The sequence below is a fragment of the Lutra lutra genome, chromosome 12, assembly GCF_902655055.1.
Source record: "Lutra lutra chromosome 12, mLutLut1.2, whole genome shotgun sequence".
NCBI classification, from domain to species: domain Eukaryota; kingdom Metazoa; phylum Chordata; class Mammalia; order Carnivora; family Mustelidae; genus Lutra; species Lutra lutra.
In genome coordinates, this window is record NC_062289.1 from 77,823,085 (window position 1) to 77,845,228 (window position 22,144).

The 22,144-nt window shown below is 63.4% G+C and overlaps 1 protein-coding gene across 13 annotated transcripts in view; it reads right to left on the bottom strand.

The window, feature by feature from the left end:
• FBRSL1 (fibrosin like 1) overlaps positions 1 to 22,144 on the bottom strand; it is a 78,558-nt gene that overhangs the window by 47,244 nt on the left and 9,170 nt on the right. For 12 of the 13 annotated variants that reach the window (XM_047696545.1, XM_047696546.1, XM_047696549.1 and 9 more), the window contains exons 2-3: positions 14,299 to 14,499; positions 592 to 696 (exon numbers count right to left, since the gene is read on the bottom strand). In XM_047696545.1, coding sequence (XP_047552501.1) covers positions 592 to 696; positions 14,299 to 14,499 — 306 coding nt within the window. Of the gene's footprint in view, positions 1 to 591; positions 697 to 10,772; positions 13,418 to 14,298; positions 14,500 to 22,144 lie in introns of those variants that run through there. The other variant, XM_047696554.1, reaches the window with a different exon arrangement.

The following is a 22,144-nucleotide window of genomic DNA, read 5'->3' on the forward strand; positions in this document are numbered from 1 at the left end:
GACCCCTCACCCCGGTCTCCATCCTAATCCCCCACTGTGCCCACCTACCCCCTCCTCCAAGCCGCTGTGGCCAGGGAGAGCCAGGGGCCCTGGAGGGCACCCAACACGTCTACACAGCGGGCCACAATCCTCCCCGTGCTGCCCCAGTCATGGAGGCTCAGGGGCCTGTCCTCTGGGGCACTGTCTGTCCCCAGACCAGAACGCTCTTGCTCCCAGAGGCCTCAGCAGGCCCGCCCACCAGACCAGAAGCATTGCCCACCGCTGTTCCCACCACTGCCCTGGCTCCCCGCCCACTGCCCTACCAGCAGCACCCATGGGTGAGGGCAGGCCCCCCTGCTGGACAAGGGCCTCCCCATGGGTCCTGCTGGAGCCTCTTCTGAGTTCCCCATTTAAACCCCTCCTAGTGCGGAAGTCCTAATTACCGAAAAATCATGTTTTAATGAAGGCAAAATGCTAATTGCAAAGGCAAAGCCCCCAGTGAGTCTCAGGTGCTAATCGTGGGCCTGAGGTGTCTGCGGGGGTGGGGGGCCGGCTGCGGGCACCCGAGAGTCCCAGGAGTGTTTGGCTGAGCAAAGCAGCTGGGGCACTCACGTCACTGAGCTGGTCCCGAGAACTGCTCGTCTGGGAGCTGGTGGCTTCGTGGAGGCTGTCGTCCCCACTGTGGCGGTCGCCCCCTCTGGACGCGGTGACCTTCATCTGGGGACAGGGAGAGGCAGGCTCAGCAAACACAGACCCAAGCCCTCTGCCTGTGGGGGCAGGGCAGGGGCCCGGCCAGGGTCAGGCTCCTCACCCCTGCCCTGCCCTGCTCACCCACACTGAGCCCCAGGCCACGACCCAGAGAGAGGGCAGCGGGGGCAAGGCTCTGCGGAGCTGACCATTTACCACTCGGAGCAGAAACACCCAGAAAAGCAGACGACACACAATGACATAATGCCGCTGTGAGCTCTGCCCTGGTTTCCTGGAGCCGGAGCCGGTGGGCCGCCCCGCCCCATCTCACTGCACCAGGGAGCCGGACACCAAGCTTCCAGGACAGGCCAGCGGCCGCTCACCCACCCCTGCAGCACCCACACCACCGTGGTCCCAGGTGTGCGCAGACAAATGTGGACCAGCCACTTCCCACAGCGTGACCCCAGGCCACCGCTAGACCTCTCTGTGCCTTGGCTCTGCGTCTAGAAGCACGGCTGCTGCTCCGGTGTATGCCGGCCAGCGCCCCGCCCCCTCTCACGCAGCAGCCCGTAAGAGATCGGACGCTTGTGCCCACTTTACAGGTGGCCAAGCCAAGCCCAGAAAGTTAGGTGAACCCAAAATTCCTGCTGCTTTTTTCCTTTTCACTGGGACATAACTTCAGACTGCTGTAGACTGCAGTCACCACCCCCAACCACATGGCCCAGGTGTCCTGGGCTCCCCCACTCTCTGTCCAGGGTTCCACCACCTCCCGACCTCCCAGATTCCCAATTCCCGCAGTTCTCACAGATCCCGCAGCTGTGTCCTCTCTGTCAGTGTGTGGGACACCTGCAGACCATCCACACCCTGTCTGTGTGCCTGGCATCTTCCGTGGAGCAGACCCAGGTGGCCGCTGACCCCTCACCAGCGTGAGGAAACCGCGAGGGGTATGGGTGTCCTGCCCTCCTCTTTGTCCAAGCCTCCTAGCTCAGCGAAGTGCTCACAAGTGCAGGAACGTGCAGAATGCGCCCCATGACCAGGGTCAGTGAGGTCTGACTGGGTCCAGAGCCTCCAGCCAGTCCTCCACGTCCAGCCCTTTTGTCTCAAACACCCTCCAGCCTGGAGATCCTGACCGGGCCAAAGGTCAAGATGGATCATCAAGGCACAATGGCTATGATCTAGAATATTCCTGAGTCCTGGGAAACACCCTGGGGACCTGGGTCCCTGCTCCTGTGCATGTCACGGCAGGCTCAGCCAGAAGCCTCTCTCGAGGCAGCCCTCAGAGCCCCTGCTCCCCAGGGCCACCCCAGGTCCCAAGATGGAGGTATAGCCCCCAAAGCCATGGGCCCTGGGTTGTCGGCCAGCAGAGTATAAATGACAAGACAGAACCAGTGCCCACAATCCCCAGCCCAAGGTCCCGGGTGCCAGGGCCCCAGGAAAGCCCAGGCCTCAGCACCACCCTCCTTCTCCGAGGCAGGCCAAGGGCAGGGTCCTGGCCCCACATCCCGGGCCTTGGGGACCCCTGCCTCCTGTGCTCCTTCTTACTTGGTTGAGCGCTGCATGTACAGACCCTAACCAGTGCGGCCTCTCCTGACTCTCCAAGTCTCAGCCTCCTCACCTGTGAAATGGGATGCCACCAAGTCCCTCACATGTGACAGGATGCACGCATGTGTGCTGCAGTGTGTGTACGTGTGTGCACGTGCATTTGTGGACGTGCATATGTGCGTGCGACAGTGTGTGTGTGAGCATGCGCGCGTGTGCGAGTGTGCTGCAGTGTGTGCACACATGTGTGCACATGTGCTGCAATGTGTGTGTGCACGTGTGTGTGTGTGTGTGTGTGTGTGTGTGTGTGTGTGATGTGGTTCTGTCTGCCTGAGCCCTGGGCCAGCCCCAAGAAGCCACCAGGTGTCACTGTTGGCACCTGCAGGCTCCCACTGTCTTGGACCCCACAACAGCCCTTCCCGAAAGTGGAGAAAACTGGGGCATGGGGGACCTTCCTTGTTGCCTCGCTGGGGGAAGCCTAAGAAACCGAGAGGTATAGTCCAGTGCTTCTCAAAGCAGGTTCGCTGGGCCCGCTGCATCAGTAGCACCCGGGGACTTGTTCAGAACACGAACCCACCCCAGGCTTACTGAGTTTGAAACTCAAACCCTATGTCAGCAGGCCCTCTGGGAGATTCTACTGTGGCTCCAGTGGAGATTATGGCTGTGACCATTAGTCCTCAACCTCACGAGCTCCACACAGTCACTGCTGGGGGACAGAAGTTCAGCCTGAGCCCAGGGCAGGGTCCCTGCCCCAGGAGAGAAAAGCTAGACCCAGAGAAACCACAGGTCCAGGGAAGGACCAGTGCAGACTACCGTGCACCGTTGGGAAGACTGCTGACTGCACAAGTTTACCCAGTAAGAGGAGAGGAGACGGAGGGACTACACTACGACCTCACACGGCTGGAACTGGAAGGGGGAGGGTGCCACATTCCACTGCACAGGCATAAGCAGCCTGTCTTCTCTCTGAGCTGGGCCCCAGAAAGGAAGCCTCAGCCCAACTCCTCAGCAGGACCCTGCAGGTGGGGCAGACTGGGGTCTGTCACCCTTTCTCACGGGGCCAGTTTTGGCTCTAAAAGCCCCATTTCCCAGAAAGTCCTCTAAAACTGAGTCCTGCATCTTGGGCACCACGCCAATCCCAGACATAATGGGCTGGCTGGTCACCTACTTCTGTCCCCAGGCCACGACCCCAAACAGCTCAAGCTGGGGTTCGGCTGTCCAGTAGCCCCATCTGCTCCCCTGGCTGCTCAGAAATGTTGCTGGCTGGCTAAGCCAGGGGTGCTGCCAGCTGGAACCGGAGAGATGAGATCAGGGCTGCTGGGGCCTTCAAGTCCATGTCCAGGGCCAGAGGGTACCCTGATTGCCCTGGGAGGTGGGAGCCCCTATGCCTGTGCCCACCATTGGGCCTTGTGGTCCATCCACTCATCCATCTCCACCCACCCACCCATCCATTCACCCACACACCCACCCATCTATCTACCCATCTACACATCCATCCACCCACCTATCTCCTCACTCACCCATCCATCCACTCATCCAACCATCCACCCACCCACCACCCACTTACCCATCCATCTATCCCTCCATCTACACATCCATCCACCCATCCACCCACCTACCCATCATCCATCCAACCACCCATCCATCCATCCATCCATCCACTGTCTATCTACCCACCCACATGTCCATCCACCCATTCATCCACCTGTCCATCCATCTACCCATCTACCCAGCCACCTGCCCACCAGCCCATCCACCCAGTGCTTACAGGGTGCCTATGAACTGGCTCTGTTCTGGGCAGCAAACACAACAGACACACATTCCCATCCTCCTGAAGCCTACAAAGAGGAGACAGGCACGTGGTTGGCAGACAGCCACAAGTACCAGGACAACAGCAGAGGTAAAAAGACAGGGCTGCCAGGGAAGGCTTCAGAGAGAAAGGTGTGGAGGCAAGTCAGAAGGCCAACAGGAAGAGTGGAGAATGGCCCCACGGAGAAAGATGCGGGAGTGGGAGCCCTCAAATGGAGCACTATAGCTTCTGTGGTGTAAACACACCACAGCTGGGCTCGGTTGCCAACAGTCTGAACGCTGGCTTGTAAATTCTTGTCACAGTCGGCTCCTGCAAGGTGGCATGCCACCAGAGCATGCTCTCAGACTTGACACTGGGTGGGGGTGGGGGGGGGGATGCCGGGACTTCACCTTCCGACTGAGAGAGATGGAGAAATATGGCACTGCCTCCATCCGGCAGGGCCAGGTCATGGCTCTCAGAAAGGTGGTGAGGGAACAATTCCCTTAGACTAGGATGACAGGGCACTGCCATCAGACTATGGGGTCTATGGGGTGAGGGATGCTACTCTCAGACTGGGGCCTACCAGGAGCACCCTGGGGCTCTGAGCTCTCTGGCAGGAACACTGAGGCCATGGCAACTCACCCATGAAGAACCCCCTCCCAAGACAGCTCCCCAGATAGCCGTCCTTCCCTAACCTCCTCACAGCAGGGCCCTCCAGCCCAGGCCACACTGCACATCCCAGAAGAAAGCATCTACCTCCCAGGCCAGCCACCCAGCACACCAGCCTAGACGGGCAACGTGTGCTTCCACTTGGCAATCAGGCCACGGGGGTGGGGGGTGTTGGCGCTGAGGGGACTGGGTGGCCAGTCCGGGGATGCTGCTAAGAAAGGGCCCAGGAGGTGGGAGACATCAGTGCCCCGGGGCAGACAGGACGGTCCATGCCCGGTATGCCCCTCACTCCCTGGGCGTCAGCGTCCCAGGCCAGGGCTGTCAACCTACAGCTCTGCCAGGAAGTCTGCTCGTGTATCTCCAGGCCTGGTGGTCCCCTACTACTTGCTCTTCCCACCAGCAACAGGTGCCCAGTTCTCTGGGGCTCAGTGGGGCCTCCTGACCCTGCAGAAACTGCACCCCATCCCAGCCGGCATGTGTGACAGCCGCCCGCCCCATGGCACATAACCGCAGAGAGCATGTCATCTGATTGCTGTGTTCTGTTCCGTGCGTCCGCCCTCTAAGCCCCAGCGCCCGAACCCACGACTGGCAGAGGCCTGTGCTCTAGGTCCCGGTTCTACAGTGAACCTGGCAGAGGCTGTGGCAGGGAGCACCAGTGCTTGGGGCAAGGCCACAGAGCAAGGCCAGCTCAGGGAGGGGCCCTTCACGCAGACAGTGCAAACCCACTCGGGCAGGCAGGAGCCGGTGAGCACTGGAGTGTGGGACAAAGCCCCCCCCAACATATGAGGCTGCGTGCACAGCCTCTGGGCTCTGTTGTGTGAGCTCAACACCCCTCCTAGAACGTGAGAAATGGGTCACGGCTGAGCTTGGGTGTTCTCAGGCTGGTGTCCCCCGACTGATGTTAGCTGTGCCGGTGAAGCGGGGCGGTGCTGCTGAGACTCCGGGCGCACGCCCCAGTGCAACCAGCTGCGAGGGGGGCCTGGTGCTCCCACTCCCCTGAGCTGGCTAACACCTACTCGAGTTAGAAGCTTGACCCCGCTTCTTCTGGATAATCCTTCCCAACTCTCTGTCCACTCCTACATCGACCAGGATCCTGGGACCCCGAGTGTCCCTCTGAACGTGACATAGGATCACTGGTTGGTGCGTCTGTCTCCAGCATTATGCGGAAAGTCGGTCCCTGACTGCGGTCTGGTGCCGTGAAGGGGGCTCAGGCAGTGCGAGCGTTCCCATGACGGCCCAGCACCAAGGTGCAGACCGCAGCCCCCCTAGGTTGGCTGTCCCTTCCACTGCTCCCTGCTCTTCAGAAGACTCGGACGGGTCGCTGGGCGGATGACGGCCGGGCAGATGACGGACAGATGCACATGGCGCACCACAGCTGGTAGGGGATGCCATTGAGGCCACTACCAGAGCAGATGTGTGGCCAGCAGGCTCCAGGGGACACAAGCTGTGGGAGGTCCCCGTCTGTGCTTGGATGTGGCCCCCCTTGCTAGAGGAACAAGATGAGCCGCCTTGTCCGGCCCCCAGAACTCTACTGGAGTGGGCTGGTGCGGGGCCCTCTGGGCTCCATCCGTCCTTGGTCACCTGCTCGGGAGATGTCCCCATCTTTCTAGAAGCTAATGACCTGATTCAAGCCACCAAGAAGCCTCTTGCGCAGCAGAAGCCTCCAGCTCTGCGGCTGCCCACACTGAGCGGCTGGCCTGTCTGTTGGCCGCCAGCACAAGTTCTTAAGAACATCCACCAGCTCACACCCTGCACTGCTGACGACCCCCAGTGGCGCCTGTACAGCGCCCCCACCCTTGGGAATGCCAGGCGCTTGCCCTCCCCGGGGAGTGCCAGGCGCTCGCCGTTCCCTCCACTGGAGTGCCAAGCGCTTGTCCCTCACCGGAGTGCCAGGTTCTCGGCCACCACCCCCAGGAATGTCAGGCGCTTGCCCCCCTCCCCCGCCAGAGTGCCAGGGGCTTGGCCACCGTGCTCTGCCGCCCCTGGGCATGCTGGGAGAGGCTCCCTGAGCCCTCATCTACAGGAGCTTCTCCCATTGTAGGCACGCCCATGGGTACCTCGAAATCCCTCCACCCGTTGCACACCTGTCTTCCCCACTGTTACCTAAACTTCGTGAAGGCGGGGACTATCTCTGTCCTGTACCCTGCTGCATCCCGGGCCCAGATGGGCAGTGACCCGAAGCTCATACTGGACGCTGAGTGCTTCCCTCCGGGGCAGGGCTGGGATGACCTGGCAGGTGGGGTCTGGGGGGCGGCGGGTGCCTGCCACCCTGCAGCCCGTCTCTCCTCCACCCTTGCAACAGCGCCTGCACTGAAGCCACCCCCCCCCCCCCCCCCGCCATGCAGGGCGCGCCGCTCGGTTCCTGTGAGCGCCGGGTCTGGGGTGGGAGCTTGGGCTTGCAGCAGCCCTGCCCCAGCACCTGAGACCCAGCCTGCTGCTGGGGAGGCCGCCCAGGAGGAGCCTCGAGAGGGTCGGGGACGGAGGCTAGAGATGTCTGTTCTATGAGCGAGAGAACTAGGGGAGCTGCAAGGACGAACCCCGCACGCACAGGGCCTGGGCCTTCATGGGAGACATTGTGGATGCCCCACCTGACGGACAACACGGACGGCAGCCCCCCCAGCTGCCTCCCCCAGTACCGGCCTCCGCCAGGCCCAGGGTCGTGCGGCCTGGCCATGGGCAAGTGCAGCTGCTCACGGCACAAGGTGCCTGGAGGAGCCGGACGCCGGGCCTCAAGGGTCGTCAGTCGGCCAGAAGGCTGACATGTCGGGACAGGAGGGGGACTCAGGGCACCAAGAATCGGACTTCACTAAGGGCAGAGGGGGAGGATATGCTCAAATGGGCTCTGCAGAGGAACCTCGCCACCACAGATGGCAGGGGACAGAGCCCAGGAGGCCAGTGGCTGCCACCACCACGGCTGCCAGGGGAGGCTCAAGGACAAGGGCATAGGCCGCGGGAACGGAGCTGCCTGGGTGTGAGTGCAGGGCGACCTAGCTGCCACCTCCTTGCGCTTGGAAAATGTCCTGGGTGTGGCCAGCCCCTGGGGCCTGTGGCAGGAGGTCGGCCTTCTGGCAGGCACTGTGACACAGACTGAAGTGCTGGCGGGTGCGGGCACGGCCACGTCGCAGAGCCCACTTCCTCCACAGGTAAGGGACCACCCAGGCCGTCTGCTTCGTTTCAGTCTGTGGGCTCAGACTATATTTGCCCGGCAGCCTGCCCCCTCAGACAGCAACGGCCTGGGCCTGTCAAGACACCTGCGGCGCGACCCTGGTCGCTGGAGACCTTTACTCTTCATCTGTCCAGCTGGGGCTCTGTGTCGTTGGTGCCTTCAAAGAAACAACTTCTGGCCTTGCCCGTGTCCGCCACGGTTTCCCGGTCCGTGAATGCCCACTCTTGTCAGCCTCATTCCTTCCTCTGGTCCATCATCTCCAGTTTCTAGCAGTGACCAGCCTCAGACCCGTGTCCTCCAGCACGGGCACCAGGGTGTGACTGTGAGCGCAGACGATGAATTTTGATGGCCATTTCCTCAGAATTATTTTCTAACGAGATCTCATTCGGAGAGACATTTAGAAGGTGGAAGCCAAGGACCGGCCTTGCGTGGTGGCAGGGAAAGGCGGCTGCCTGTCTCCGGCCCATCATCTGGGCAGATGCCAGCTCTCCCGAGGCCGGGGGAGGCTTAGCGCGGATGTCTTCCGGCCCGTCCGTGCTCGGTGCTGGGGCTGTGGCATCCGAGGGGAGCTTCTGGGCTGGCCCGCTCAGCTCTGCGGGCTGGCGGGGATTCAAACCACAGGCTGGCTGAGCATGAGCCACGAGCCAGCCAGCAAGAGCCATGAGTGAGGAGAGACTCGTAGAGACAGGTCATTGTGGACCCTCCACACGCCACAGGCTAGAAGCCACGTCGTTACGGAGCCCATGAATGGGTGGGTCTGAACGGAGAAGAGCAAGAGACACACCACGTTCCTAAGATTTGCTCTGCGGAGAGGGGAAATGTCCCACTGATAGCACTTTGAACATGGAACGCTAGATATCGATTTTGTCTCCTGTTCTTGAATTCCAGCATGGCCACGAGTGTCCCCAGCTGTGTGTGGCTCTCAGCATGACCCCCCCAGACAACACCACTGTTCAGCTGCACCCGCAGGCTCAGACCAGTGTTTGCCCGGGGTCCCACGGCCCCTCTGGGAGGCTGGTGGTCCCCCAACCCTGGCCCTGGGGTGGGGTTCTTGCCAAACCCCCCCAGGCAAAGCAGACGGTGGGACATGGACACCGCCTCCCTTAGAGCCCCCTGGTGTGGGCGGGTCGCACGGCCATATGGTCACTGCAGCCTCGGGCCAGGCCGGGGGGACAGGCAGCAGTGTCGCCCCGACACACCCCGGCCTCTGACACGCGAAGCGTCTGCGAGAACAGTTCCAGGACGCCTCTTCCGTGCCAGGAGCAGCCCGTTCATGGAGGTGCTCGTGGTATCCTCGGTCAGCGAGTGAGGGGGCAGTCCAGGGGCCCCTCCTCCCTGGGCCCTCCACGCGAGAGGGCAGGACTTGTCAGGACAGTCACCCTGGCGGTCACCAGAGCTCGGAGCCTGCTCATGGAGCACCGCCGCTCAGCAGAGGCGCACACGCGTGGACAAGCTCCTCCCAGGAGCCCTGGACTGGCTGTGTCTGCAGAGCGCTGGGTAAGGCCCACCAGGTGGGTCCCCGTGCCTGGGCCCCTGTCCTCCCAGGGCTATCCTACCTTCCGCCAGGTGCACCTGGAGGAGTCTCCTTTCTCCCAGCGAACAACCACACCCACCAGCACTGTCCTTGCTCCTCACTGGCCTGGCAGGGACCGGGCATGGTCTCCTCCTCAGGGCCCCACCCGCAGATGGGGAGGTGGAGGCAGGGGGGTTTCGTGGGGCGGGCTGTAGGGCTCGGAGGGAGACCCCTGCAGAGCACCGCACCCAGGCTCCTGTCTCCATTCAGGGAGTCGCCTAGAGCATTCCTGGGCCTCCCTTGGACCCACAGCGCCCCCAAGGACTCAACCTACGCCCAACTTTCAGGCCAAGCTTCCCCCAGTCTACCCGCAACAGGACGGACCATACCCCACACCCCTGGCCTTGGGGCCACGTGAGCTGCCAGGGCCCAAGCCTCTGCCCCAGGCCACACAGGCCCCACACAGCCATGTCCTTTAGCCGGTAGGGCGGCTCGTGACATTGGAAGGAGCCACCATCACTTCAAAAATCTCCAAAAACACAGAAAAACCCATATCACCAGATGCTCTCAGAAACCCCCAAGATCTGGCCACACAAAACCCTCATCTCCTTATAGCAGAAGGTGGCAGCAGCCCCCTCCCGTCCCCCAGGACATGGCACACCTGGTCTAGTCTCTCCACAGCAAGTGGGTGTCTCCCCAAAGTGCCCTCCCCTTCAGGGTCCTGTCACTTTGAACCCAAGGCTAGCAGGAGCTCCAGGGGGCCCCTCTGGGATCAGATAGTTCAGCAAGTAAGGAGGTTAGGAAGAGCGGGGCCCAAAGGCACCATGGGGCTCACTCACAGTGGAGCTGTTCCAGATCGGAAGGGTTGGGCCCAGCCCAGGGGACTCCGTCTCCCACCCTCCCGCAGATCAGCGTTCTGTTAGTTCTGCTTCCCCCACTTAGGCACTCAGGTGCCAGGGCCACATTCCCAGAGCAGAAGGGCCTAGAAAGGCAGCAGCTGTGCCTGTTGGCACCTGCCTTGCCCACCCACGAGCCTGCACAGGCCCCAGAAGACAGAGATCCCAACACTGCCCCCTTCAGGTCAACAGGAGGGAGGGGACGCTGGGAGTATCAGGAATCCAGGACAATTCTGAGGCACCTTCTGTGACACCTAGAAAGAGACCCCTTCCTGAGCAGTGGCTCCGAGGGACACGGCAGGGATGTGGGGGCTTGCTGAGACGGTCTGCTGGGGGACTGTGGTGGGCATGGCCCCCCCGAACACACAGCACAAGCACGATGAGCCGTGCCCAGGCTGTGCACCCCTCCCTGGGCAGCCCCAGCCCTAGGCTGCTCTCCTGCTGCTCAGTGGGAACGCAGCGATCGGGGGCAGGTCCAGACGCGCAGAAAACCACTTGTTGGAATAAATCACTTCACGTATGACACACACTCACTGATGCGGTCATAAAAATAATGGCACGGCACTTTTTATTTTCTTTAATCAGAAAAATAAGCCCCGCGTTTCTGGGAGACCCTGGGTGAGGACCAGATGCCCGTAAGCCCTGCTCTGGGTGCTGGGCGGCCCCCACACCCAGCCAGTGGGGACCCCAGAGGGCCAGTGTCCTCATGAGCAAATGGGATGGGGGGGTGTGCGTCCCAGCCTCCATGAACGGGATCAGAACTGCAGTGGCCGTCGCGGCTCAGTGAGACTAGGCACACAAAGGGTGTCCGGGAGCCCGGCCAGGGCAAACCCCAGGAGCTGCTGCTCCCTCCCCAGAGACCCTCCTGCTCTGGAGGGTCAGAAGTGAGCTCCTTGCCTCATGCCCAGGACTCCAGGAGCACCAGTGTGGGACTGCCCTGAACCAGAGGTCTGGGGTGAGGAATGGGTGACCCCCGAGCTCAGGCATGGGATGGGCGGAGGGCAGAGAAAGCCCTGTAGTGTGAGGTCCGTCCCGACGGGAAACGTCCTGGGGGGCCAACAGCTAGGAAGCTGCATGGACTGGTTGGGAGGCCAGGAGGAGGCATTCTGAGAACGGCCCCGACCCTCCTGGTCCAGAGCTAGGGGAATGGGAGACTCTGTCTCTGCTTCAGTGCCTAGCCACTGGGGTGGAGGCAGAGTTGGGCGAGTGGGGGGGGGGGGGACACCCTCCTGTCACCAGCAGCTCCTACGTGGCCACAGACAGCCCTGAGTGCCCCCCATGTCCCCTCCCTGCATTCACAGAACACTGGAGATGGACATGCATCACTGCCCTTTGCCAGAGGGGAGGTGCGCGGGACCTGCGGCCTGGCTCCAGTGGGGCCCACATTCTGCCTAGGGGCACGGAATGCACGCTGGCCACATGGGTCAGGGCCCCAGGGCGCAAGGCCTGCAGCTGGCACACCCCCACAGCACGTACACACACACACCACATAGGTGCACGCACACACTCACACACACACTTGTAGCCTATCACACGGGGGGGGGGGGGAGGCGTGCACAGACTCTGACGTACAAGGACACATGGGCACTCGTGAGGCACAGCGAGACACCGAGGAACCCCTCCGATAACCCCAAGCCCTTGGGGGCAGCTGTGTCCACTCTCCTAGGAGTGTGAGCGTCCCAAAGTAGCGGGCACGACGGGGGCAGGCATGGCAGGGAGGTGGGAAGATGCTGGGGGTCCTCTCCTCTCTTCCTGGTGCAGGCGGGCCTCTGCCTGGTAGCAGCCCTGCCGGGGGCTGCCTCTGCTGAGCCACAGTTTCCAACTGCAAACAGCCCGGCCTGCCTGGAGAAGGCCTCTGGCCAGTGCGGCAGCACATCCGCCCAGCACAGCCACACCCAGGGTGGCCTAGGAAATGGGCATCAGGCTCCAGGACTCACAGACGGGGCCTGGCGGGCCACCGCAGGGGTGGAGGATCGAGTCCGTCGTGACCTCAGGGGCCTGCAGGGACGGCCCAGTGCCAGGAGTGAGAGCTGCGGCTGACGGGCCCGAACCAGGTCCAGCAGTGACCGCCGCGGCTGGCTTAGGGGCCCTAGGAGGGGCCGACGGGGCGGGGCTGGCCGGCCCAGGAGTGAAGGGCGCTCAGGGATGGGGAGTAACGGCTGGGGTTTGCAGGGCTGGCTGGGGCCCAGAAGGGACTGCAAGGGCTGGCAGGGCTGCTTTGGGCCCAGGAGGGGCCGCTTTCGTCGGCAGGGCTGTTCTGGGCCCAGGAGAGGCCGCTTGGGCGGGTGAGGCTGTTCCGGGCCCATGAGTGGCCGCTTTTGTTGGCACGGCTGTCCAGGGCCCAGCAGTGAAGGTTTTGCGGGGCCAGGGTGCTCTGGGGCTTCAACTAATTGCTGGGGCTGACTGAGGCCCAGCAGGGACCCCTGGGGGCGGCTGGGTTGGCCTAGGAGGGACCTCCGGGGCTGGCAAGGGGCTAAGAGAGCCCTCCGGGGGCAGCAGCACTGGCCTGAGAGTGAGCTGGTGGGCCGGCGGCGTGGACGCAGCAGGAGGAGTGACTGTGGGGGCCGGCACCGCTGTCCTGAGGATGCCCTGCTGGGCTGGCCACGGAGACAGGGGGCCACCCACGACCGCACGGGCCAGCAGCGGTGCCAGAGGGCCAGGAGGGAGCGCAGGGGCCGGCAGAGGGGACATGGGGCCAGGAGGGAGCGCAGGGGCCGGCAGCGGTGCCACGGCGCCAGCAGGGAGCGCAGGGGCCGGCAGCGTTGCCACGGGGCCAGCAGGGAGCGCAGACGCCGGCAGCGGTGCCTAGGGCCTAGGAGCGCCCATCGTGGCCGGCAAGGCTGAGCCAGGAGTGACTGCTGGGGCCGGCAGTGCTGATCTGGGGCTGGAAGCAGCCGCTGGGGCCGGCAGGGCTGACCTGGGCCCAGAAGTGACCGCCGGGGCTGGCAGGGCTGTCTTGGGCCCAGAAGTGACCGCTGGGGCCAGCGGCGCTGACCCGGGAGTGGCCGCTGGGGCTGGCAGGGCTGCCCGGGGTCCGGGAGAGCCCGACGGGGCTGGCAGCGCTGACACGGGGCTGGGAGTGACCCCTGGGGCTGGCTGGGCTGGAGCTGCTGCTGGTGCTGGGCCGGGCCGTTCTGGTCCCAGTGGTTGGCTGGGAGCGGCCCCCCTTCTGGGGAGCACACCTGCATGGAAGAAAGAGCACGTGTCCACCTGGGCAGGTGTGCCTGCAGACCCCCCAACCAGCCCGGGCCCCTGAGACATGCTGCCCCCTCTCCAGCAGCCCCATCCCCAAGGGAGCTGAAAGTGGAGTGTGAAACACCAAGAAGAACCCCTCTCTGAAAAGAAGGCGCGAACCAGCGAGTCCCTGAGGAGGAAAGCAGCTGTAGGGCTGAGCCGGCACCTGGGAGAGAGCCCCACGCTCAGGGAGAGAGTCCCCCGGTCCCAGTCTCCCCACCCGATCCCAGCTGGGCTCTGGTGACAGCAAGGATGCCCCCCCCCCCGCCACCCGCCACCAAGGACTCGGCTCCCGGCCGCTGTGGAGGGAGGCCCCTGGGGTGGGCTGCTCTTTGTACCGGGACCCCTGACCACCAGTCACATGACCCCCCACGAAAAGATGTGCTGCATTCTACAGAAGGTTAGCAGATGGAAAACACCTGGTGCAGAGCCCGGCCCCCACGCGCTACAGACACCCTGGACACCCCGTGGTCGGCGGAGCCTGACAGACGCAACGGGGCAACGGGGCCGGCCTACCAGCAGGTGCACCCTCCTGCCCCAAGCACACACACCCCCACCCCCATCCTTGGGCTCCCAGCCTGGCCTCTCTGGCTGTGTCACCCACCGGGGGAAGGTCTTCTGTCTGCTCAGGATCTGGGCTCATGGCGAGCGGCTACCTCGGGCCCCAGTCCAAGTGGGCCGCATACCCCATGCCCAACAACGAAGGAGAACGTTGCCAGGCAGGCCCAGATGCCGACGGTGGTGTCCAGGTGTTGGTGTGGCCCTGAGGGCACCCAGGGGAGAGGGCACAGAGCCCGTGGTTCTGAGTGGGGCAGGGCCCAGCGCTCACCTGCTTGGTGGGCTGCAGTGGGACCTTCTTCTTCCCACGGTCACAGGCAGGCTCCAGGTCCTGCTCGGGGCTGCCAATCTCCAGGGGACGCCCATTCTCACTTGGTTCTGCGGACGGGCAGTTTTCGGACTCACGGGGCTTCTTGGCAAGGCGACGTTCCCATTTCTCCTTCCGCTCATGTGGTTTCAGGGCCATGTCCTTCTGTGAGGGAAAGAGGACAAAGCTGGTTAACTGGCAGTGACCTTGGTGACACCATGCAAGACTCTGCTGTGTCCCGAGGTGGGTCCCTAGACATGTGACAGCGCCTACCTGAGGTGCTCACCCCGCTAGTAGGCTGTCAGGACTAGGGGGCTCAGAGAATGATGGAGAAACAAAGCTAGACCAGGCCTTAAGCTTCCAAAGGGCCCCCAATCTGTGGCTCAAATGGAGCCAGTGCCGCACTGGCCCTCCCAGGGGCGCTGCTTACACTCCTGAGCCGATGGCTGCTGCCACAGCAACTGACCACTGTCCCTGGGTCCAGAGCCCCCCAGGGGTCTACCTGCCCAACTGCGTGCAGCCGGGCATGCTGATACTGTGGAAGCCTGTGCTGGGGAACCAGCCCCTGACTCGGCCAGATACACAGAGCTCAGGGACCCTGGAGCCCTGCCCTAAAACAGGGAGTGACACCCAGCGGGGATTTATGGAGCAGGAGGCTGCTGTGCCGATGCCAATCGCAGCAGTGGGGTCCCCACCACCCCGAGCACAGAGCTGGTCCTGCCAGCGAGCCCAAGGCCCAGGTCAGCCTGCCTTCGCGGTGCTGAGCAGGCGCAGTGTCACCCACCAGCCTCCCAGCCGGGTCCATGGGGTCAGTAAGAGCTGCCATCTCCACCTGGCTGCCGAAGAAGAGGCAAGAACTCACTGGAAGGGACTCAGAAGATTCTGAAAGCATTCACCCGAGGCGGGAGGAAGGCCTGAATGAAGGTGATGCCCCTGGCTGCCGTGTCCCCCATATCCCAGGTGACATCCTCACAGCCCCACAGGCAGTGCTTCCTGAGAACCTGCGGGCCGACTGTGGCAGCCTCTTCAAGGCTGGCCTCTGTGCTCAGGTGGGCATGTGGCCCCAGTCAGGCCTCAGGCCACCGGGGTGGGTGGCAGGGAGAACCAAAGCCCCAGTCTAGACAGGGACATGCTGTGCGTGGCAGGGGAGGTCCTCCAACTTTGAACCACACCCCGCCTCCTGGCTGGTGAGAGGGGCCCACAATCCCCAGGACTAGTGAGGGGAACCAGCCCAGCTGGCCGGACTGGAGCTGCCCTTCCATGCACGGCAGCCCCCGGGACTGTCCTGCTGTGTGTGACCCCACAGCCTGGGCTGGGAGCAGGCAGGCGCGGCTGCAGGCTGCACTGGGGACAGAGGCAGCAGCAGATAGTGTGGGACGTTCCACACCCCCAGGCTCTCCTGAGGGGCCCACAACCCCAGCCACACAGATGCAGGCCGGCCCCGTCAGAGCCTCTCCCCTCTGAGGGGACAGTCAGGAGGGACGGGGTTTACCCTGCATCCCCACGCCCTCCCATGGCTCACTGAGGAGCAGGGGGAAGGGAGCGGGGCTGGCAATGGCACTTGTCCTGGGGCATCCGCAAGGCTGGGAGCCCTCCTTAAGTCTGGTGACCAGCTTGGCCCATGCCATGTGGCTCTGCCCTAAGCTCCACAGGCTTGTGCCAGGGCAGCATGTGGCTCCTAACTCCTCAGACCTGGGAGACATCCTTCCCCATGCCCGCCGTCTGGGACAGCAAACCCCAGGGACATCCACAGGCTGTGGCATTTCTGCAGCCTCTCCTGTAGTCCCAGTCAGATGCCTTCATGCCCCCACTGAACAACTCAGAGCCCCAGCTCGTCTCAGCCCAAAGCGGCCGCTCCCCAACCCTGACAATGGAACCCTGGCTCACTAGGCCTCCCAGCTTCTGCCCTGCCTATGGGCTCAGGTCGATTCCACACTCTGGGGTGCACCCCCACCCCCCCACATAAACTCAACTGGACAGCAGGGCAGCCCCAGCTGAGACGCTGACCGTCTCAGGGAGGACTCCTGGGCAGGGCTAGAACCTCCAGAGGAGCAGCAAATGCAAATGCCCTGAGACAGCGAGGAGCTCCCACTCCCTCCCTCTCTTGCACCTGCCTCCCGGGCTCCACTGGTCAGCACATGGCCACAGGCCTCCCCGGGGCAGAAAGACGAGGCAGTCCCTCCAGGGACGAGCAAGTCCCGAGGACCGCAGCTCACTCTGCCCATGCGGGCACTCAACAGGACACACGAGGGACCCGCCCCTCACACACAGTCACCGCTTTCAGGTTCCCTGCCCTGCCTATAGGGCAGGGTTGGCTGCTCACAGGCTGCTCCCTCCCACATAGGCCCCCACGGTCCAGAGCTCTCCGCCGGGAAGCTGCCACCCAACTGCAGGGCCCAGCTCAGCCCCCCCACGGCACACAGGGTGGCCCAGGCAGATGGTGGGCAGCAGTCTGCAGAGACGAACCAGAGCGACACACTGTCAAGGGCAGGCCAGCCAGGGGTTTGCACAGAGAGAGCAGCAGGACGCCCACACACAGAGAGTCTCCCTTTGAGGAAGCGGCTGCCAAGCGTGGAGCCCGGAGGCCCCCGACCCGCTGTGGGTACGGTTCTTCTGGGGGCCGGACAAACCTCGTACCTGCTCCAGGGGCCAGGCAGGAGACACGCTCTCTGCCCTGGGGGAGGGTCTGGCTTTTCCTTCTACTCAGGCCTCCAGAGGACCAGAGAAGGCCCCCCACCAGCCTCCCTCACTTCACATATCACTTCACAGACTTACATGCTAACGTCCTCCAGAAACATGCTCATGGATACCCAGAACGTCGGACCCCGTGTCCGGGCCCCTAGGGGACACTGGCCCTGCCACGTGGGCGTGGTCACGAGGTGGGAGGCTGAGGCCCCCCGCCGCGCACGGACACACACAGGCGCACCCCCCACCCCCCAACTCCCGGCGTGCGCCAGCCCTGCCCTCGGCATCCTGGGTGGGAGGCGGGGTTGGAGTCCCAGAGCAGGACAGGCATCTCAGTGCTGCCGCCACACTGTATGGACTCCCAGGCCCCAGGCCACCCCAGCCCTAACAGCAGCTTCTCCATGCCCTGGGGCATACACACCAAGCACCCTGCCAGGGCCACCTAGACCCGCGTACCACCACAGAAGGCTGCCTGTCCTCTCTCCCCAGATGCCCAAGGGCCCCCACCCTCTGCAGCGAGGGAGCATCTGCGCTCCAGGACTACACATCACAGACCTCCTGAGTCACTGCGGGGCGAGCCCCACTCTCTCAGAGAGAGCCACTGGTTCTGAGGCCCTCCCGATTAGGTAAAATCACAGAAATGGCTTCTAGCCTGGGGGACAGGCTCTGAAGTCCCACGTGTGAGCCCTGGAGCGAGAACAGGCCTGGCCGGTGGTGTATGTGATCAGAAGCGCCAGCAGATACTAACCAGGAACCGTGGGAACAGCCCGGCCTTCGGGACAACTGGCTGGGCCAGAGCGATCTTTCTAAGGAGCACTTGTAATCATGACAGACAGAACAAAAGGGACAGACGGCAGGCCAGATACGCCGCACAGCAAGCACGGTGAACCTCCAGTGGCAGACCAGGCCAGGCCAGGCACTGGGCTCCACAAAGGCCTCCCTCTAGGCCCTGCCCCAGCCCCTTTGCAGGTTCTGGAAGGGCCTCCGGGCAGCCCCAGGCCACTTCTCCAGACACCTCCAATCACATCTTTCACCCAAAATATGCATCAGTCAACCACAAATCATCCAATGCACCACATTTTCTGTAAACCTGTTTTATCTATTTTTTTTTAAACAAAAAACCTAGACTGTTTGAACCCTTGAAATATCAGTGACTGGGCTGTCTCCTGCCCTGGACTCAGCCCAGTGGCATCCTGGCCCCAGGGCAAGAGCTCCCGCATCTGGAAAAGTGGGGGAGCTGTGAATCCATTTGCCCCCGGCGCAGCACAGCGTAAGCCAGCAGGCCACAGGCCTGGGCCCTGTGCGCATGGAGGGACAGCCACCCCATGGGCCCTCTCCTGGCTCAGGCGGGCAAAAGGCCTCGTGCACCGGGACCCAGAGGCAGCCCCTCCGCCCAGCCACTGCCCTGAGAATGACGAGGGCTTCATGGAGCAGCCCCAAGGCTGTGCACCCAGGGGGCTCTTGTCACAGGATTCAACAGTTTCTGCCACAGGGGCATCGCCGGAACGTGGCCGGCTGGCCCTCTCCCGGCACGCCAGGGCTGGGGCTGGCCTTCACTTGTGATGCTGACCCCATGTGAGCCTAGGAGCGTTCTGGGGGCTCACCCTAGCTCAGGCACACTCCGCCCCAGTTCCGCCCCCACTGAGCCGGCAAGGGTGGGCGCTGGCCCTGGGTCCCAGGCACAGCTCCGCCTGGACCACGGGGCCCCTGGGTAGGCCTGGTCTCCTCCTCTGCAGACTGGGGCAGCGGCCGTGCCCAGACCGTGCTGGACACTCCGGGTGCGGCAGGGCCGCAAGAGCAGTGCCTGCCCCCAACAGGCCAGGGCGGAACGGCAAGTAGAGGGAGGCGTGTAGCGAGCGGGGCAGCGGTGGGCTGGTATCTGACTGGGGGGCGCTCGGCGGGCTGCTGGGGGATCCACGCTAGGAGCCTACAGAACTGGGGCGTGCCCACGAGGAAGCAGGCCCTACCAAGGCTGCAGCGACAGGCTGGGGTGAATCCAGGACCGGCCTGTACCCCTGAGCTGCCGTCCGCCCACAGACTCATCGTGAGCCCAGAGACCGGACGGCAGATGCGTCCCAGCGCACCCCAGCACCTGCACACAGAGGGGCCCTAAAAGAGGAGCATGGCCACGCGCTGAGGCCCACAACCCTTGAGGCCCGAGGCAACAGTCCCACAGTGAAGCCTCCAGCGGACCCCCCGCCCCCCAAGCAGCCGGGCCCCTGGACCCTCCCTGGACCACAAGGGGGATCTGCCTGTTGTTGTGAAATCAATGATTACGTTTTCCTATAGCAATTTTACAGAGCTATTTTTAGCTCCCCTAAACGTCATTACTATGCAGTACCGAGAAGCTCTCTAACCACACTTCAGTAAGCCAACCGTGCAGAGATAGGAGGAGTCAGAACTGGCAGACCCAGATTCTCTCACCGAGGTCTGAGGCTGCGAGGGCTGACGTGCACTGGCCTTTCCTGGCTCCCAGATCCTGCGGGCAAAGGCATGGCCACACCCCTCCAGCCAGGTGGGTGTCCCTCTGCTCCTGGGGCTGCAGAGCGGCCTTGCCCCCAGGGTCACACAGAATCCACCCCTCACTGCCATGCCCCGGCACACTCCTGGTGGCCTGACCCACCTGACCTTCCCCCCAACCAGCCCACCTCCCGACTTTCCCACCCTGCTTGGCGAGGCTGCCCGTCTCCCAGAACCTCCGGGACTTGGGGGCCCCCAGAAGACCTTGCAGGCTCACAGATCAGGCAACAGCCACTGCTCACCCGGCAGGCTGTTCTCCCCAGCCCGGAAGCCCTCCGGCGCACACCTGCCCCGGGCCCGCGGCACAGCCGCCCCCACCCTGCTATCTGTGTGGCTTACTCTCCTTCACCTGCAAGTTCTTAACGCAAACTTCACCCCACACACACGCCAAGTACAGGCCCAGCCCACAGCCCACCTACCTTCTGTGTTCTGACCTACCCCCTCCGGCCCTGGGGACAGAGACCACATATACAGGCATCTTCTTCCAGGTGGTCAAGGGGCCTCTCCCCAGGAAGGGTAACCCCCCCCACCCCGGCTAGGAAGGAGGCAGCCCATGTGTCCACCACCCACCAGCAACCGGTACACCCCCCAGCCCCCCAGAGTTGACCGACTATCCCTGTATGTTTGGGACTGAGAAGGCTTCCTGGATGTGGGAAAGGCACAGAGAAACAGGACATCCTGTGAACCGTAACAGCAGCACTGCCCTACCACAGACCATCTGCACCTAAGTCACAGAGAGCTGGAGGACAGGACGGACAGGACAGTGGGGTGGGGGTGCCAGGGTCCCTCCACTAGGCCGAATTTCCCAGCCCGGGCCGCCATATCAAGGTGTGCCAAGGCCTGGGGCCCCCCAACACTCGCAGATGAGGAGGCTGGGAGTCGCAGACAGACGGAGAGCTGGCCCGGACAGTCCCCACGGGCAGCCCCCGCCCAGCTGCCCCGGCCCGGCCATGACAACCACGTCCAGCCACCCCCTCCGGCTACCGTGCTAGGAAAGGCATCCTCCCTGACCTGTCCCCCTCTTAGCTCACACCCACACTGGATGGGTACTGTTCCCCATCACCTTCCCACCCCCACAGCCCACCCGCTGTCCCTCCACGTAAGGCAGCCTGCTGGAGAGGTCCCTCAATCCCAGGATGATGATAGGGTCCCTGAGGGTAACACGGTCCTCAAGGACCAGCCCCTGAAGGGCTCATTGACACCCCAGCTGTTGCAGAACCCTCTGGAACCTACCTCGCTCGTGCCTCTTGGTCCCTCTAGGTCAGTCTCTTTCCGGCTTGGAGGACTCCTCCTCAGCACCCCTGCCCCGGGTGCCCACCCACAGTGTGCTCCATGCACTGGAACGCTGGCCGAGCAGGAGGGTTGGAGAGCAGATGGTCAAGGACCTGGGAGTTGGGAAGCCGGGCGGGGAACAGCGCCACCACAGCCTCTGCCGCACCCAGTGCTCAGCACACTAGTGGGGACCCACCCCCCAAGCTCTGTGAAGACACTCCTTCCCACAGCCATCCAGCCCCTGCCACGTGCGGAGGGGCTGCTGGGACAGAGGAGGCCACCTGGAAACGGAAGAGACCCGCCCACCCTATGGTCCAGGACAAGCTAGACAAATGATGATGGCGACAGGTGCTCTGGACCAAAGCACGAAGGTGGACGAGGACGGTGGGCACGGAGCCGGAGATGAAGAGGCAGCGAGTAAGAAGCGGGCAGGCCCTGCTCTGGGCCCCCCTGCCCAGGCCTGCACACCGCGGAACAGCCTCCTCCCACGTCCGTGCACGCACACCCCACTACGACCCCACACTGTGAGCCTGTGCTGATCGACCAGGCTGCGCTCTCATCCGCACTCAACCAGGACCCAACCAGGACTCAACCAGGACAGTGGCCCACGGCCACTGTCCCAGCAGCTGGGTGTGGAGGTCAGCCTCTGCCCAAGCCCCCTCCACCCCGCCGAGCCCCTCCACGTGCGGATGGCACCATGCGCCCGCCCATGACCGCCAGAGCTGGCCTCAGGCTCACCACCCTGTGAGCCCCCTCAGACTCTGCCACCTGCTCAGCTGCCACACTCAGAGGGGCTGCCCAGGGAGGTCAGAAGCCAGAGCCGCTGTTGCTGAAACATCTGGGCCTGTTTTGTCCTGGCGTGGGGGACACAGAGAACCAACCTCAGGGTTAGCTCCGAGAAGAACACTGGAGAGGGGATGGGGACCGGGGGGGGGGGGGGGTGGCAGGACCAGGTGGCAGGAACTTTCAGTTCATCACCCCCACTTCCCAGATGAGGAAATCGAGGCCCAGAGTGGGCAGAGGGCTAGCTGGGGCCACGCGGAGAGGAAGAGAAGGGACTTTAGTCCAGGTGTTCAGACTGGGCCCGCCCCCCTCACTGTCCTCCTCAGCTGTCTGGGAGCAGGGGAGACTCAGAGAAAGCATCCAGACTCGCTCCTGGAAGATGGGACCAGCACAGCAGGTGCACAGGCCCCGAGACAGGAGTGCCCAGGGCCCCAGGTGAGAGGGTGGGCAGGGCCAGGCCTCATGGAGAATGTGAGTTCATTCCACAGGTGACAGACAGGGGCCCCAGCTTTACCCGGGAGACAAGTCTGCGTGAGTTCCTGACAAATCC